Source organism: Drosophila subobscura, chromosome U (genome assembly GCF_008121235.1).
Source record: "Drosophila subobscura isolate 14011-0131.10 chromosome U, UCBerk_Dsub_1.0, whole genome shotgun sequence".
NCBI classification, from domain to species: domain Eukaryota; kingdom Metazoa; phylum Arthropoda; class Insecta; order Diptera; family Drosophilidae; genus Drosophila; species Drosophila subobscura.
In genome coordinates, this window is record NC_048534.1 from 20,340,432 (window position 1) to 20,358,693 (window position 18,262).

Here is an 18,262-nt window from a genome sequence, read left to right on the forward strand (position 1 = left end):
CGTTTGAGTATCACAAACCTTTGTATGTGTGTCCCTGCATACTTCTATGTGTGTTGAGCTTATATTTCTGGAACTTTTCTAAATGTGTTTACAATTATGATTCGTTTTTTTGTGTTTTTTCCACGTCAACTGTTGTCTGACGCAATGGGAAATCGTTTGGACTTTGTTGGGGTAGCACAAGGAAGTCGTCTTGGAGATTGTTTTTATTATGCTGAAAATATAAAATAAATAAGTAGTAAACTGTATTTTTTAATGTAATATCTTATACTATATGCTGATGCAATCCATTCCTAAACAAAACTAATGCCGAAAGTAAATAGCAACTTTTAGTTTGCTCAAACTTTTGTTTTGGCAAATTAAAATAATTATTTGCATTTGTTTAATTTGAAATTGGGTCTCGTACATACATAATTCATGGGCCGGCGATTTATATACAATACAGCGGAGTGTACAATTAATTTGATTTAATTTGGTATTTTAAGTGCACAAAGTTGAGAGTGAATGGAAATTAAACAAATAAACTCGGGCATTGCCATGGCAGCCCCAGTCTAGGATTCGAGTTTATTGTGGAATATTCTCAACCACAGAACGCCAAGTGAAATCAGTCATTCGATGCATCAAATAAATCATAGAAAACACTACCAAACATTCCATTAAACACAAAATTCAAACATTGAAAGTACCACAAAGTTTATGCAAATTTGACGTAGAAATTTAGAATGGATCCTGCTAGATCCCTGCTGCCACACATTTTGGATTTGCTGAGTCGCCAGCCCACGCTCAGTGAGTACTTTCAACGATTTATGTACAGGTACAAGACATGTATCCCCTTCATAGGCGCCGATGTGGAGGATCTGTGCCAAGCTCTGAAACCGCTTGTCACAGCCCAGCACATTGCTCCATTTGGTACGCTCAAGAAAGCCGTGGAATTTGCCATGGATGTGGGCGTTAAGCTGGGCATAATCTGGCTGTCAAAGGAGCGGCATCGCTTGCCCTTGAACCTGCGCAGAACGAATGCTGTGGACAAGAGGCCGCTGACTCCCATGCAGGCGCCTAAGCGCAGACCTGCACGAAAGGCAGTCAAGAAAACGGTGGGCAGCATAGGGTTTGCTTTTGTTTGCTAAAAGTAATATTTTGTGACTGTCACAGCTGGCTTTGTCCCGTGCAAAGGTGTCCAAATCCCGCAGGCAGGCCATCAAAGCCCTTAGGAAGGCCTTCGCCAGAGGCAGAGCCAAAGCCAAGCGCCGTGCAGCCGCCTCGAGAGCCAGGAGTCAGTGTCAAAAGCGCAAGCCACGGGTCAAGCGACGGCGTTAGGAAAACCAAAACCAAAACGTAGCCAAAAACTAATGCAATATCTGTAATAATATATAGTTGCTGATCCGGCTGATCGTGCTATTGAACCATACCGAACAGGGGGGGCTGGACGCTCGGCCTGACAATTGGGTCAACTCGGCGATGTCAGCTGCGATGGCACACACTTGGACTAATTACCAGGGCCTGGGCATTCACTCAAACACTCTTTCACTCACTCACTCACGGATACACCTGTCCTGGTCAGCGTCGCAGTTTCTATTTGATTTTTTGTCTTCAAAGTCTTCAAAGGCAAAGAGGGAGGGAGAGAGGCAGCAGCTTTTTTGCATTCAAATGAATTATTCAGTGGGGACTGGGGCTGTGGCTGGCTGTGGCGATTCTGGCGCAGTCATTATGAAATCGGGTATGCTTAGTATTTGGTATTTGGTATGGATATTGGGAATTACATATGCGACATTTGGTGGCCACCAAGCGAGCGGACACCCGTCCTCCCCGCTAACCGAATGCATATAAAGAATAAAGCAACTGCAGCCCTAGTTCAGTCTGTCTGCGGAACAAGTCGGAGCAATACGTGCACACCAAAAAGGATATATACAACACACACACACACACACACACCCAGCGATATATCCCCTCCTGTGGATCCTTTTTGCCTGATCATCCAAAGCTGAGCTCACCAAAGGATACGCGAAAAGTGCAGCAGAAAGTGATCAAATATCTACATAAAAAGTGATTTCAATTGGAGTGATTGAGTGACTGAGAGTGTGCCAAAGTCTAGTCGATTATCCAACCAAATCCAAAGACTCGCCCATTCCGATCGTTCCACCCAAGTGATATAAGAAATGTGAGTCAAGTGCAAAGACATTGGAAAGTGGCGTGTTCAGACTGTACATCTAACTCTTTTTTGTTTGTCATCGTATCAAAAATCGTATACTAGAAAGCACTAAAAGCAAAAAGGACACCATGAACAATAAGAAGAGTGCTAAAAGTGCCATCGACCAAAAAAATCACATGAATATGAAGTGCATCAAAAAACTGATAGCCATAGTGGTCTGAACTTCACTAAGACATTTGAACTACTTTGCAGAAAATAAGAGTGTTGGGAGTATGTTGGGTAGCTTTCATAAAATACCCATTCAGAATTTAATATCCATAACTAAAAGCCAAAGTTCCATGCTCGCCTAGAAAGCCTTAAATAAAGCCGCACATGGTTGGCTTACACATTTTGTACAGATTATATTTACTTTTGTATTTTTCTGTTGAAAGAAAATCTAGAAAGGCAATGACAAAAAAACAAAAAAATTGATTCAAAATATGATTTAGTTAAAGAAGTACACTTAAAATGTAACAAAAGAGAAAGAGAAGTGAGCATATTTGATGGGAGAGCTCTGTGAATTTTAAGGACACAAAAGCTATTTTTCTCGGGACCCGCAAAAAAAACCAAAAGTAATATTATAAGCCTCCCAGCTTTCTTTGAAATCATTATCTGACATAAATGTGTTTCAGAAAACCTTCATACGTCGAAAAAAGTATATTTCATTATATGTACATATATTCTCCTATAATTCCCGATAGACTTTGGACCCATCATTATATTCCATTTGAAGTCTGGCACGCGCCTCATTGACATCGAAATTACGTCTATACGTAGAGGAAAAATTCGATCAGTTCGGAGATTGTATCTGGGCTTATCGGGTCAGGGTCAATGTCGCTAGCTGCCACCGTCCCTATCTGCAGTGCAGTGCACGCGGGCAAGAGCTGCACAAATTTTCGACTATCTCAACAGCTCCCAACAGCTCCCAGCGAACAACATGGCAACACGGAGTGCGGAGTCCCCCTAGATTCTAAGGTGGAACATGGCGAATCAGCAAATCATGCGACCAGTGCATAGGAGCCCATACATATAAGTACGAGTAGTCGTACTTCCGATAAAGTAAAGGTGACTGCTGGCTAATGCTTCTGGTGTTTGCTGCTGCTGCTGCAACGCTGCCCGTTATCAGCCTTAGCCTCAGCCACGCAGTGCGACAAATATTCAAATCGCACCGAGAGTGTCGCACATTTTAGAATTAATTGCGACCAAGCCAAGCAAGCGCTCATTAATCGCTCATTAATGCCGACTGGGCACTTGCGATTGCCTTACTTACACCTTATCAGAACAGAGCAGAGCATTATTAGCAAAGGGAATGAATATTTCCTGTAAATGCTAACAGCAAAATCTCTATGAGTTTTGGTCAAACTTTATTCGGAATTCTTCTCTGCCAATATTCCTCCTTCCCTATGTTCATTATAGCCTTTTATAGGCTCTAAAATTTAAGGTCTACGAAGAGAAATGTACGTAGAAAGTCGGGGATTGTTTATGTTATTTTTGATTAAAAACCACTAAGAAGGATTTAACGTAGAAATTCATAAAAATTCATAAATATGCTCCAAAGAAGATCCAAATTTCCATATGAAAATCTTTTAATATTTATATTTTTGGAAAGGTTTTCCTTTTAATGGTTTCTTGCACTAATCATTAAAGTGCAGGTTAACGTTTCTCAACTTGTATTTTGTTATCACTTTTATATTGACATTAGATCAACGCAGATTGCAATACAAAACTTCATCGTAATCGCTTCATCTATTGCATAAACTTCAACTGAGGAATATATTCCAGAAGTACTCGCATTCTTTCTATGCATATTTTATTTAGGTGCTTGACACTTTTGATTTTGTTGAACCCACAGATCTTGGCCATTGATTATTGCATTACAGCTTGACGATTTCTTTTGGCATCCAATCTCGATAGGAGGGTTTTTTTGAAGGTTTTTGTCTAGACACTTCATGTCTTTTATTTTGATGAAACTGATGAAAAGCAGATAGATGTTAGATAATAGATAAAAGATATTACAAATTCATCAAATTATTTGTCATCTAAAAAACATATAACCTTTAGCTTTGCCTTGCTCCTAGTAACTTAAACTGGGCCCTAGAAATTTGATTTGATTTCTAGAAATTTGATGTCTAATAATTATTCCATCCTTTCGACCCACCCAGATAGACAGACTGAACTGCCAGCGAGCCTGATTAGCACCCAAGAAGCCACATACATAGCCACAGAAGATGCCCAACAAGAAGAAAGCGGAGACGGAGACTGCAGCAGGTGGAGATGGTGGGGATGCCAGGGACGTGGTGATCTCGGGACTGTCGGGCAAGCTGCCGGAGAGCAGCAACATTGAGGAGTTCAAGTACAATCTGCTCAATGGCATTGACATGGTCACAGATGATCCCAGGCGCTGGGAGGCAGGTGAGTGACGAACCCAAACCCTAAAGGATTAGATCCTCAATCAACGATCGACTCTAGGCATCTATGGACTGCCGGAGCGCATGGCCAAGATGAAGGATGAGGATCTGGAGAAGTTCGATGAGAACTTCTTCAGTGTGCACCAGAAGCAGGCCGAGCTGATGGATCCCTGCATGCGAATGCTGCTGGAACTCACCCACGAGGCGATCATCGATGCGGGCATCAATCCCGCCCAGCTGCGTGGCACCCGCACGGGCGTCTACATTGGTTTGTCCTTTGTGGAGACGGAGCACGAGATACCCAACATGGAGCCGAGCACCATCAATGGCTACTGCCTGACGGGCTGTGCCCGTGCCATGTTCGCCAATCGCATCTCCTACACCTTTGACTTCAAGGGTCCCAGCTTCATCGTGGACACCGCCTGCTCCAGCTCCCTGGTGGCCCTGTCCCATGCCTACGCGGACATGCGTGCCGGTCGCTGCGATTATGCCCTCGTGGCGGGTGTGAATCTCATTCTGAAACCGATTTTTGCTCTGCAATTCCTGCGCTTGGGCATTGTCAGCATGGATGGCGCCTGCAAGACTTTCGATGCGGCTGCCAATGGCTATGCTCGGGCGGACACTTGTGCGGTGGTCCTGCTGCAGCGTCGATCTGAGGCCAAGCGTGTCTACGCCTCCATCCTGAATGTGCGCACCAATACGGACGGGTTCAAGGAGCAGGGCGTCACCTTCCCCAGTGGACAGATGCAGCAGGCGTTGCTCAAGGAAACCTACAGCGAAATTGGCCTCAATCCGGATGACGTGGTGTACGTGGAGGCCCATGGCAGTGGCACACCCGTGGGCGATGATCAGGAGGCCAACATGTTGAGCAATTTCTTCTGCCATCCCGCGCGACCCACACCGCTGCTGATTGGCTCTGTGAAGTCGAATATGGGACATGCGGAGCCCGCGTCGGGTGTGAGTGCTCTGGCCAAGATGATCATTGCCATGGAGGAGGGCATTCTGCCCAGCAATCTGCACTATCGCACACCCAATCCAGCGGTGCCCGCCCTGGTCGAGGGTCGCCTCAAGGTCGTGGATCGTAACATGCCCTGGCAGGGCGGCATTGTGGGCCTCAACTCGTTCGGTTTTGGCGGTGCCAATGCTCATGTCATTCTCCGCTCACACGGGAAATCCAAAGCCCCGAAAGCCACACCCAAAGCCACGGCGGAGGAGCAATGCCTCAAGCTGGTGGTCTGCTCGGGTCGCACGGAGCCAGCGGTGCAGCAGCTGCTGCAGGTGGCCACCGACCAGCGGCACGACGAAGAGTTCTTGGCCCTCATAAATGACATTCACTCCAATCCCATTCCGCTGCATCCCTTCCGCGGCTATGCCGTGCTCGGCCCCAGTGGCGCACTCAAGCAGGAGATACTCCCCTTTGAGCAGGAATCGCGTCCCATTTGGTTCGTCTACGCGGGCATGGGCAGCCAGTGGGCCAGCATGGCCAAGGATCTCATGCAGCTGGATGTGTTCCGGAAGTCCATTGAGCAGTGCGCTGAGGTGAGTCTTTCAGTCTTTTTATATTTGTTTGGGAGTGATCCGGAATGTTGTTGATAATTAGCGGAACTTTTTCTATCAAAAAGAAAGATTAATCTCTTGGGATCCCCACGGTTTTAGAATGGTATAACTCCACCCCTAGCTGATTATTGCCTTTCAAAGTCTTGCAAAAAGTAATTCAGATCGTATCGTTGCTGCGACCTTGAAATTTTCTCTGCTCTGCTTATCTTTCAAGTTCAAGTGCGACAAAGCTTTAATGCATACATACATAATGCATACACATATACATATGTATGTACATATGTATGTATGTATGTATATAGTATGTATAATTTGTATCCATAGCATGGCAACAACTGAACTTTGAGCAAGCCAAAGTTGTTGTCCAGCATTTATCAAAGCCTTTTTCAAAGTTATTACAATTAAATTTTGTATTTGCATTTTGTCTAGCTATGTATAACCATTTTAAACAATTTGATACATTAGTGCCTTTTATTCCCAACAATATAAGTTACTAATCATGGAAAATTGTCCATGGAATGACAAAGTTATCCACGAATTATTTAGTAAATTAACTCCAATTTATTTACATTACTCTCTCTTCAATGCGAGTGCATTTGTGTGTAAATATGTATGTAAATATGCACATATGTATATACATAATGCAAATTGTGCAATTTATTTGACTCTAACTAACGGGGTTTGTGGCTGCTGCTCACCACGCTCAGATAGACAAGCGCTAGAAAGGGATAGAGATAGAGCCAAGGTGAATCCTCACCACAGCGGACAACGTCAGCTTGTATGTAAGTTCACCTTGGTGAGGACCAATTATTCCCCACGCTCTCTCTTGACTCTGCGTTTGTTGTTGCTTTCATGCATGCTGGTAGCCGAAAGAGATTTCAGTGTGGTGAAGACGTCAACGTGTTAGTGAATTCTTTGCTGTTTGATGTTGCTTAAATGTACATTTGTATATGTGTAACTTTTCTTATTTGTATTTGTATATCTAAGTATTACTTACTCAGTGGTGCAGCTACTATTTATCTCCCAAAATCGATTTCTCTCAACATCTCATTCCTCAACTCGCTTTCAACCTCTCTTCTGCCATTCCAGGTACTTGCTCGCGTGGACTTTGATCTAATAGACGTTCTCACACGCTCCACCGAGCGCACCTTTGACAATATGCTCTACTCCTTTGTGTCCGTGTCCGCTGTGCAGGTGGCACTGACGGATCTGCTCAAGACTCTCAACATACAGCCCGATGGCATAATTGGCCACTCGGCAGGGGAGCTGGGCGCTGCCTACATGGATGGCTGCCTGACGGCCGAGCAAACGGTGCTGGCTGCCTACTGGCGTGGACGCAGCGTTCTGGACACGCCCGGTCTGCCGCGTGGCAAAATGGCAGCCGTGGGGCTGAGCTGGGAGGAGATTGGCGCCCATCTGCCCGCGGATTGCTATGCGGTGTGCCACAACAGCGAGGACAATTGCACGGTCTCAGGTCCAGTGGGTTCCATGGATGCAGCCATCGAGCAGCTGCAGACGGAGGGCATCTTCGTGCGTGAAGTGGGCTCTGGCGGCTATGCCTTTCACAGTCCGTACATCGAGGGCGCAGCACCAATGTTGCGCAGGAATTTGGAGCGTTTGATCACCGAGCCCAAGCCACGCAGCGAGCGTTGGCTGAGCACCAGCGTCAAGGAGCGGGATTGGCAGACGCCAGAGAGTAGTGTGGCCAACGCTGGTTACTTCATTAATAACCTCATTTCGCCAGTGTTGTTCCAGCAGGCTATCCAGCACATCCCACAGAACGCGCTCATTGTGGAGATTGCGCCACATGGACTCTTCCGCGCCATACTCCGGTCGCTGGGGCCACAGATCTCCTACGTGTCCCTCATGCAGCGTGGACATGCCAACAATTATGAGTTTCTGCTCAGCCAGTTGGGCAGACTCTTTGCCTCGGGGGGACAGCCGCAGCTGCTGCGCATTTTCCCGGAGATAAGTTATCCCGTGTCGCGTGGCACGCCCATGCTGGGCTCCCTCGTGGGCTGGGATCACACGCAAAAGTGGAACTATCCCAAGTTCAAGGGCGGCCGACAGTCGGGACAACTGTGCGTCGAACTGGATCTGTCCAAGGAGGAGAATGCCTTCCTGGTGGGCCACAACATCGATGGCAGGATTCTCTTCCCTGCCACGGGTTACATGACACTCGCTTGGATGATGCTCGCGCAGCAGCAGGGACTCGACTATCTGCGCACTCCCGTGCTCTTTGAGGACGTCATCTTCCATCGTGCAACGATCCTGAGTGCTGGGACAATCGTGAAGCTCTCCCTGAACTACTTCCCCGGCAGCAGCAGCTTTGAGATTTGTGAGGGCAGCAGCCTCGTGGCCTCTGGCAAGCTGCGGCTCGTCACGAATGCCACACAGGAGCGGCTGAATCTGCCCTCGCTGCCCGGCACTGCGGGTTCCCAGAAGCTCGCCACGAAGGACATTTACAAGGAGCTGCGCCTGCGCGGTTACGACTACAGCGGCGTCTTTCAGGGCATTCTGGAGTCAGACATTGCCGCGGTCACAGGTCGGCTGCAGTGGGTGGACAACTGGATCAGCTTCATGGACACCATGCTGCAGTTTCGCATTCTCAGCAACGACATTCGCGAGTTGTACGTGCCCACGGGCATTGAGCGGGCTTTGATCGATCCGCTGCGGCACATGGAGCTGGTGAAGCGACACCAACAGAAGCTGCCCGTCCACTGGCATCGCAACATCTCGGTGGTCACGTGCGGCGGCGTGGAGATTCACAAAATGAAAACTGCGCAGACGCAGCGCAGGTCCGGGGGTCAATCGGCGCCCAGTCTGGAGCGCTATCGCTTCGTGCCACATGTGCAGCACTTTGGGCAGCGCGAGGATCCGCAGCGCACTCGCAGCACAGCGCTGGCCGTGGCCATCCAGCTGGTGGTGGAGAACAGCGGCTGTCCCGTGAAGCTGAAGGGCGTGCAGCTCTCGCCGGAGCCACTGCATGCCCTGGAGCTGCTGGAACTGATTGAAAGGGAACCCATTCTGGTCGCAGATCTCGCTGTGCTGAGTGCTGCCTCCTCCGCGGAGTCCGAGCTGCAGGCGCAGCTCAAGGAGTCGGGTGTGAGGACCATAACAAAGGATCTCTCTGCAGGTGCCGTGGACCAGCAATGTCACTTTGTGCACGCCCTCGATCTGCTCACCAAGCACAGCCTGAAGGACCTCCAACACTGCGTGGAATCCCTCAAACCCGAGGCTGGCTTTCTGCTGCTCGAGGACTCCGCCAGCGGCTACAATCTCTCAGGCAGGGATAAGCTTGGCAAACTCCAACTGCTGCCCCTTTTGGAGCACTTCTTCGGCACAGATCGCGTGCTCATCCTGGCCAGAAAGCGACCCAGCATGGCCCAGACTCGTGGCCTCGTTGTGGCCATTACGAACAAACATTTCAAATGGATTTCGGAGCTCAAGAGCGCCCTCAGCAAGGCCCAAGCGGAGCAGCGTTGCCTCTACCTGGTGGCTCAGGGGGAGGCCAGTTCGGGCGCTCTCGGACTGATGAACTGCCTCAAGCGGGAGCAGGGCGGCAACTGGGCGCGGCTCTACCTCATGCTGGATGAGGGTCTGCCGCAGTTCTCCCTCGAGGAGCCCTTCTACGCCGAACAGCTGGCCAAGGATCTGGCCATCAATGTCTACAGTCACGCCAGTTGGGGCAGCTTCCGGCACCTCAAGATGGATCCCCAGCAGCATCTGCTGCCCGTGGAGCAGGCCTATGTCAACACCCTGGTCAAGGGTGATCTCTCCTCGCTCCGCTGGATTGAGAGTCCGAGGAGCAGCCAGCTGCCGGCCAAGGGCAACTTTGAGCCCTGCACCGTCTACTATGCGCCCCTCAATTTCCGTGATGTGATGTTGGCCTCCGGCAAACTCGGCGTCGATGCACTGCCCGGGGATCTGGCCTTTCAGGATTGTGTCCTCGGACTGGAGTTTGCGGGTCGCGACTCGCAGGGTCGCCGCATCATGGCCATGGTCACGGCCAAGTCGCTGGCCACCAATTGCCTGGCAAATAGGAATCTTTTATGGGAAATACCCGACAAGTGGACCATGGAGCAAGCGGCCACAGTGCCTGTGGTCTATGCCACCGTCTACTATGCGCTGGTGGTGCGCGGACAGATGAAGAAGGGTGAACGCATCCTCATTCACGCGGGGTCTGGAGGAGTGGGTCAGGCAGCCATCTCTGTGGCTCTGGCTCACGGACTCACTGTCTTCACGACTGTGGGCAGCAAGGAGAAGCGCGAGTTCCTGCTGAAGCGATTCCCCAAGCTGCAGGAGCGACACATTGGCAACTCCCGCGACACATCCTTCGAGCAGCTGGTCATGACGGTGACCCATGGCGAGGGCGTGGAGTTGGTGCTGAATTCCCTCTCCGAGGAGAAGCTGCAGGCTTCCATCCGCTGCCTGGCACTCAATGGACGCTTCCTGGAGATTGGCAAATTCGATTTGAGCAACAATACGCCCATGGGCATGTCCGTGTTCCTCAAGAACACCTCGTTCCACGGCATCCTGCTGGACAGCGTGATGGAGGGTGAGGCGGAGATGCAGCTGCTGGTGGCTCGCCTCGTGACGGAGGGCATCAAGAGCGGCGCTGTGCAGCCGCTGGCCACGACTGTCTTTGCGGACAAGGAGATCGAGAAGGCGTTCCGCTTCATGGCCTCGGGCAAGCACATCGGCAAGGTCGTCCTGCAGGTGCGCCACGAGGAGGAGCAGAAGTCTGCGCTGCCCAAACTGCGCCAGATCAATGCCATTCCCCGCTCCTACATGCACCCCGAGAAGAGCTACATTCTGGTGGGTGGACTCGGTGGCTTTGGCCTGGAGCTGGCCCACTGGCTGGTGTCCCGCGGCGCTCGTTTCTTGGTGCTCAGCTCCCGTTCGGGCGTGAAGACTGGCTACCAGGCGCTGATGGTGCGCCGCTGGCATGATCGCGGCGTTCAGGTGATGATCGACACGAATGATGTGACGACGGCGGTGGGCTGCCAGCGGCTGCTGGAGAGCAGCAACAAGTTGGCGCTGGTTGGGGGCATCTTCAATCTGGCAGCGGTGCTGCGGGATGGCTTGTTTGAGGATCAAACGGCGAAACATTTCGAACAGGTGACGGCACCCAAGCTGCTGGCCACGCAACACTTGGACAGACTCTCCCGCGGCATGTGCCCCGCGCTGGAGTACTTCATTTGCTTCTCCAGCTTGGCCTGCGGACGCGGCAATCTCGGGCAGACCAACTACGGACTGGCCAACTCCGCCATGGAGCGTATATGCGAGCAGCGGCAGAGCGATGGCTACCCGGGCACGGCCATCCAATGGGGCGCCATCGGTGACACGGGTCTGATCATGGAGCACATGGGCAACAATGACACGGTGATCGGGGGCACGCTGCCACAGCGGATGAACAGCTGCCTGGAGACCATCGATTGGTTTCTGCAGCAGCCGCATGCCGTCATGGCATCCATGGTGCTGGCGGAGAAGCGCAAAACGGAGCAGACGAATCGCCTGAGTTTGATTGCAACGATAGCCAATATTATGGGACTGCGCGATGTGAAGAGTGTGCAGGATAAGACAACGTTGTTCGACCTGGGCATGGACTCCCTAATGAGCACAGAGATCAAGCAAACTCTGGAGCGGCACTTCGATTTGGTGCTCACAGCCCAAGAGATCCGCCAGCTGACATTCAGCGCGCTGAAGCAAATCGATGCACAGGAGCCCAGCACAGCGGCAGGAACGAACTCTGCGGCCTCTGCAGCTGCCACAGGCGGCACTGCCGCGGATCAGATTAAGGGACAGGGACAGAGCGATGAGACTCGCAAGGTATTCGCCAAGGAAGTATTACCCCAGGAGGTGCTCGTGCGTCTGCACTCAAAGGCTGCGGTGGCCAGCGAGGAGCCTGCCGTCTTCTTCCTCGCACCCATCGAGGGCTTCACAATCGCCGTGGAGGCTCTGGCCTCCTCTCTCACCTGCCCCGCCTATGGTCTGCAGTGCACCGAGCAGGTGCCCCTCGACTCCATCGAGGCCTGTGCCGCCTACTATCTCGGGCAGATTCAGCGCCTGCAGCCCCGTGGCCCCTACAACATTGTCGGCTACTCCTATGGCTGCCTGCTGGCCCATGCCATTGGCGTGGCCTTGGAGCAGCGACGCTTTGGCGTCAAGGTCATCATGCTGGACGGTGCCCCGACCATTGCCAGCGGCTATGTGCAGGAGGCCAAGAAGCAAACCGACGACCTCAATCGACAGCAGTCCATGACATTGGCCTACTTTGGTGCCCTACTAGCCGATGTGGATTATAATCAGGTGAGGTCTTGGGTGGACTTTTCTTTGGTTTTTATCATGCTAATTCTTTTTACTGCTTGACAGCTTCTGCAATTACTGGATGGCGTCAAGACGTGGCCCTCGAAGCTGGACAAGCTGGCCGATACACTGGCCGGACATACGCAACAAACCAAAGAAGTGGTGAGTAAACTCTAGCAAGATATATCTTTGTTCTTTAAGGTGTTGTGTAGAATATTTATAAAGAAAACACTAGTGATAATATTTACAAAAGATCATAGAACATCGCATTATGGGAAATCAACCTCATTCATCCTCAACAAATGGTAGCGAAAAGTGCATCAATGTCTCAGCAGAATATGCGCTCAGTCAATGAAAATCAATCTTTATCACTATTCCTTACACTCAATAATGTAACGAGCTGCTCCTGCTCTTATCCCACTTATAAGTCCTCCTATTCTTCGCAGATTTTCCATTCCTATTCCATTAATTTCGCTTTATTTATACTTAATATTGAATAACTTATAGTGGGTGTAGATGTGTACCTATCTCTGTCATTACTTCAACTCTTTCCTTATTCATTCATTATTTATAGACATATCAGTATCAAAGTTTTCCCGAGTACAGCGCAACTCAAGTATTTGTATAAATATTTGTTATTTTAAGGAGCGAATACTCAAGTTTTTATTTGTGTTTGGTTTTAATGCTCTTGAGGTTACAAGTAGTTGCAATAATGGGTATAAAAATGTGTAATATGTGAGTGGCAGTTTCTTGTTGAAATGTAGATAAGAAATGGATTTATATTTATTATAAATATTGATAAATATTTACCATAATGATAAACAGAAATATAAGAAAATAAACCTACAGAATTTCGAGTTTTCGAGGAAACACAAACCTTCTTCCATTTACTAGAAAAAGCTAATCGTATCCGTTCCCATATCATATCTTAAGATTTTTTCAACCCAAGATCCCTTTCTTCACTTACTTCTTCAACTCCCTTTCTACCCCTTCTTTCTCCTCTCGCCAAACAGATCAAGAAAGCTGCCTGCATGTTCAAACAGAAGCTTTTGCTCTCGGAAAGCTACAAGGGTGCCAAGCAGCTGCACAGCGATGTGGTGCTAATTAAATCCGCCGAGCACAATGCGATAATGGCACAGGACTATGGTCTCAAGGAGGTAAGCACCGATCAAGCTATCCCATAAGTTTATTTTCCAATCCGTTATTCCCTTTGCAGATTTGCAGCGCACAGATCGATATGCATGTGGTGGAGGGCACACATCGGACATTCCTCAAGGAGGCACAAACGTTACAGATCCTCGAGCGTGTGCTGAGGAAACGGCTCTAGTTGATAGCATCATGATTTACTCTGTAGCTGTTAATGTATCGTTATATTGTATATGTATACCAATAATACACGTAGCAATCTCACGGGATTGTATAAGTACTCGTACTAGAAGCGATCTAATGCGAATTTGTTTGGTTTCTGGACACGCGACTGGGATCGTGGCGCTCGCATGATTTACGATGAATCACGATTGTCCGGCAGCAGCAGCAGCAGCGGCGGCGGCCTTTATATGACCCGTTAAACAAAAACTCAATGTACCTTTCCATAATTGATAATAATACCAATTCCAATTTCTATGTACTCTACATTTTGAGGTTCTATCTACGAACGAATCTGCCCAGACGATTAACAGTCGCGTCGCGCTATGTCTGCCTCTGTACATACTTATACGAACATTGTACATATAAATATGCATGTTACGTATAAGAGAGAGCGTGTGTGTGTGTGCTTTCATATAAGACTGTGTTTAGTAGCAACAAAAAAGTGGTCCGATTCCCTGCCCTATAGCGGGGACAAATCAAAATTTGTACATCTTTATCACGCAGGCAACAGCTGACCGGACCGAGGAACCACTTATCGCTGTTAATTTCGAATTTAAATGCTGCACAAAATGCTTAACAACAGGCACGCAAATCATTTTACAGAGCAACAACAGAGGCCCTACACACTCCCAAAGGTTAACACCCAGAGAGAGAGAGAGAGTACATATGTAAGCAGAGCTTATCTTCTGCTGGTCTGGTCTCGTCTCTCTCTGCTCTTGTGGCGATGCGAAAGCTTTCGGTCGCGCCTCATATAAAAGACGTCGCTCACCTGATGCCTGGACTATTACCGTTTTATTTTTTCGCTGGCAGACGTGAACGTGATCGAACCGTCTCACAGTTGTCGTGCTTTATTAACCGCTACGCTTCAAACACAGTGTGTCTTTCGCCTCCATTAGACGGGCCCCAGCCACAGTGCAAAACGAAGAGTGTAGCAAAATTATTTGCAAAGAAAAAAGAAAAACGCTAACGGTAACCAACGCCAAAGCCAACAAAACGGAAGGAGAACAATAGCAAAAGGAATAGTGCTGTGTTTTTGTATTGGTTAATTGCAAAAGTAGCGTAGCTAAAGGTTTCGAAAGTCAGTCAGGACCAACTGCACCCAGAAGCCCCAAGCCTACCCACTGCTCCAGAGCCATTTAGCCTGAAAAACAGCTGTCAAGAGGAATCGCCTGATTTTTAGGTATGTATAAAAAGTAAAATGGCAGCCGCAGGAATAAAATTGGACTCCCGACCAAAGTGTGTGTGTGTGCTTGAGTTCATGTGTGCGTGGGAAAGAGCAGCAAATAAAAATACGGACACAAAATGAAAATAAAATGTGAAAAATGTTAATTTAAGTGATAAAGTAAAGGAAAAAATCTGATGGGAGTTATTTAAAGTTAAAGATTTAGGTCCACCTTAAACCATGGATTCGTGAGAACTTATCTTTTTTGTTCTACTCCAAATGATAGTTTCAGGTGGAAGCTGCAGAAGCATCAAGAGAGTTGCAAGAGAAACTTCCATTAACTACGCTTTAGACTCCACCGCAGAAACTGTTTTTGTGAAACTTTCGAACTGATATTTTCCAATGTATTTGCTTGGGTAGCCCCCACAGCTAAAAATACAAATTACTAAATTGGAGAACATTTCCCGTTTGCTCGATTCGCACTTGGCATGCAACGTTTTGACCTTTAGGACCTTTAGCTTGGGCGCAAACAGTGCCAAAAGTGTTATTCTAAACGCCCCCTCCACTGCCTGTCATTGCCCCCTTGGTTGCACCATTCCACAACATTGCTACAACGAATTACAGTTGCTAATTGACAGAGAGGATAAGAGAGAGAGAGAGAGATAGATATAACTAAGGAAGGCGTTCTATGAAAGTTTATTGGCTTCTCGATAGGGTTTCTCCTCCTAATTGCAGATGGAAGAAGCAGCAAAACATTTATTTGTAAGATTTCCCATGAAAAAACTATCAGAAATTCATGCTGAATAAGGCATAAGACAAAAAGAAATGCTAAATTATGGCCAAAGCGAAGCATTAAATACCCTTTTATATGCCTCACATATCTAAAGGAAGATACATTTTTTCGATTTATGCTCAATTATTCGTTCTATACTCGTATCAAAAGTAGAATTTCTGCAGCTACAGAAATTAATCTGAACTCAATATTAAAACTAAATTAAAGTACATTCCATAATAGCACCCGTCTGCAAGGGTATCAAAACAAACACAAATTGGATGATAGGAAAATTTCGAGTGCTTTATCAGCAGTTTTTAAGAATGTATATAAGCTTCCTGTTGTACACGCGTTTGGCATCGGCCCAATAGTTCCGATCAGGTGCAGAATCGTATGAGTCGACAGCGGCGCGACGCCTTATCAGCTCAGTTTGGAATCACCCCATGGCCCACCTTCTGGTGTTATCAATTATCGCTGATGATCGTGAACTTGAGGCGCGAGGCATTATCAGCCTCTTCTCCGCATAGTTTTAGTGGGCGAGATGAGAATGAGGACTAATTGTACATGGAAGGGTATGGGGTGTCAGGTGTTGGATGTGTGGAGACATCAGCCAGTACACGTGCACTTGAGTCTCCGACCGGCCCTACCCTGGACAAAATCGATAACTGTGAAAATAGAACCGAGTGCATAAATAAACAATGTGGAGTGCCCAAGACCTCTCCTCTAGGGTGGGTGGCACTGTCGGAGGGAGGCGGTTTGTTTACATGTTTGCTTATCTAATGACGCAATTTTTAGCAATATGGCCTGATGATGGGTGACACACACACTCACAGTCGGTGGAGTCTGATGGGTTCCGGAGAAATCAATACGGAACCGAGCGCTGACAATCAAAGTAAAAGGATCTATAGAGGGTTTTGGATTGTAGCCCAAGCAAAAACAAATCAAACAATTCGGGGAATCAAATCAGAGATGCAGCAAAAGCAAAAACTATGAAAGTAATACTTGAATGAACTTGAGAAATCACGCCACCTTATCTCACTAAACAAATGGTACACGCGTCCAGCTCATGTGTGTGTGTGTATGTGGCTGCTTCTGTGTGTGTGCCGGTGGTTGGCATGCAAAATTTCGAATCTCACTCGCTCTGACATATACAATTACTATGGCAACAAGAAATTAGACATGAGTAGCGAAATATTTGATACCCTTTCTAGGGAAGTCATTTAATTTTGACGATAAACTCTAGTGTTGCTCTACCTTTAGCTACAGGAGAAAACTTTAGGAGAACCTTATGAGCTCTTGGTGGTGATTTTAATTTAACAAATATTTTTATCTGATTTCACGTTTTGTCAGCTTTGGCAAACCTCTGTTAATTATCATAATACCTCTTGCCTGAGTATAAACATAAACATAGCATCGAAACGGTAAGCTCTCTCCCACTCGCTCACTCTCACAGTGGCTGCTACCCACAAAGAGGTGAGTGTGCCGATTTGCCTTTGCCATCGCTTGCCGGCAGCAGCATAGCTTTTCGGCTGTACGATTTTCGTTGTTCTTCTTCTGCTTCTTCTAGCGACGCGTCGCTCTGGGGGAGACCGCCAACTGCCTTCGCTTCGTCACTTACTTCTTTCCCTTTTGTTGAATCATTCTTTCTGCACATCGTACGAGTTTCTCGGCGAATGAGAAAGCAGCTTGTCTTCTGTTGTGCTTAGGGGGATTTATTGCATGAGAAACATGAAGATAGAGAGAGGAGGAGTGAAGCAAAGGGAGTTATGTTGTGTGGTTGTGCCTATGTTAACGCAAACCATGTTGCACTGTAACTGTTACTGCCACATGTTGCCCCTCGACAGCGGCTGTTAGGCGGTGGCATGGCATCATCACGCCACGCCACAACACTAGCAAGCCGCCCATAACAAATATGCAGCCACTTGCGGGCAAAAGCTCCTCCAGAAATCACCTGATTTGTAATATCTATACTAACTTTCCACTGACTGACTGCTGCCTGCCTGCTGCTACTGCCCAGAGTCTGCCTGCCTGCCCATTTGTCTGGCAGTACATACACCGGCAGTACGTACCGGTACACCGGCTTGCTTCTGCGCCAGCTTCGCAGAGAGCAAGAGAGAGAGAGCGAGAGCTCTTTGCTCAGCTGGCAAAAGCTTTCCAGCGGCTGATTAACAGTACTGCTAGGCATCATATTTTGGCCGCCAGTGTGGGTGATGATATAGGAAAATTATTATTTTATTTATTCAGCATTCGAATTTTGTAAAGCTATAAAGGTCGATAAATGGCCAGTAAAAACATGACTCAGCAGGCTCGTTGTTAGAAATTTTAAAGTAAAAAAAACGATTACTGCTAGCTGAAAATATGAGAAAATACCATCGAAAATCCTATTCTATCAAATGTTTGAAGCTGATTTTAATTGTTACTCCTTGAGGTATGCAATGCATTTAGAGGGGAATGGAAGAATTAAGGAATGGACAAATCTTGACATAAACAGTAGCTTCTGC

The 18,262-nt window shown here is 47.8% G+C and overlaps 2 protein-coding genes across 2 annotated transcripts; both read left to right on the forward strand.

Annotated features, from left to right (window-relative positions):
* Positions 1–678: 678 nt before the first annotated feature.
* Positions 679–1,124, forward strand: LOC117901361. Its single transcript, XM_034812071.1, has 2 exons — positions 679–783; positions 838–1,124. Exons 1-2 carry the CDS (start codon positions 720–722, stop codon positions 1,122–1,124), a joined length of 351 nt encoding a protein of 116 aa, XP_034667962.1. The 5' UTR covers positions 679–719.
* A 704-nt stretch (positions 1,125–1,828) lies between these two features.
* On the forward strand, positions 1,829–13,897 carry LOC117900023 (fatty acid synthase). Its single transcript, XM_034810210.1, has 7 exons — positions 1,829–2,155; positions 4,348–4,597; positions 4,655–6,132; positions 7,240–12,462; positions 12,526–12,621; positions 13,473–13,616; positions 13,676–13,897. The coding sequence occupies exons 2-7, from the start codon at positions 4,414–4,416 to the stop codon at positions 13,784–13,786; spliced, it is 7,236 nt and encodes a 2,411-aa protein (XP_034666101.1). The 5' UTR covers positions 1,829–2,155; positions 4,348–4,413; the 3' UTR covers positions 13,787–13,897.
* Positions 13,898–18,262: the final 4,365 nt, after the last annotated feature.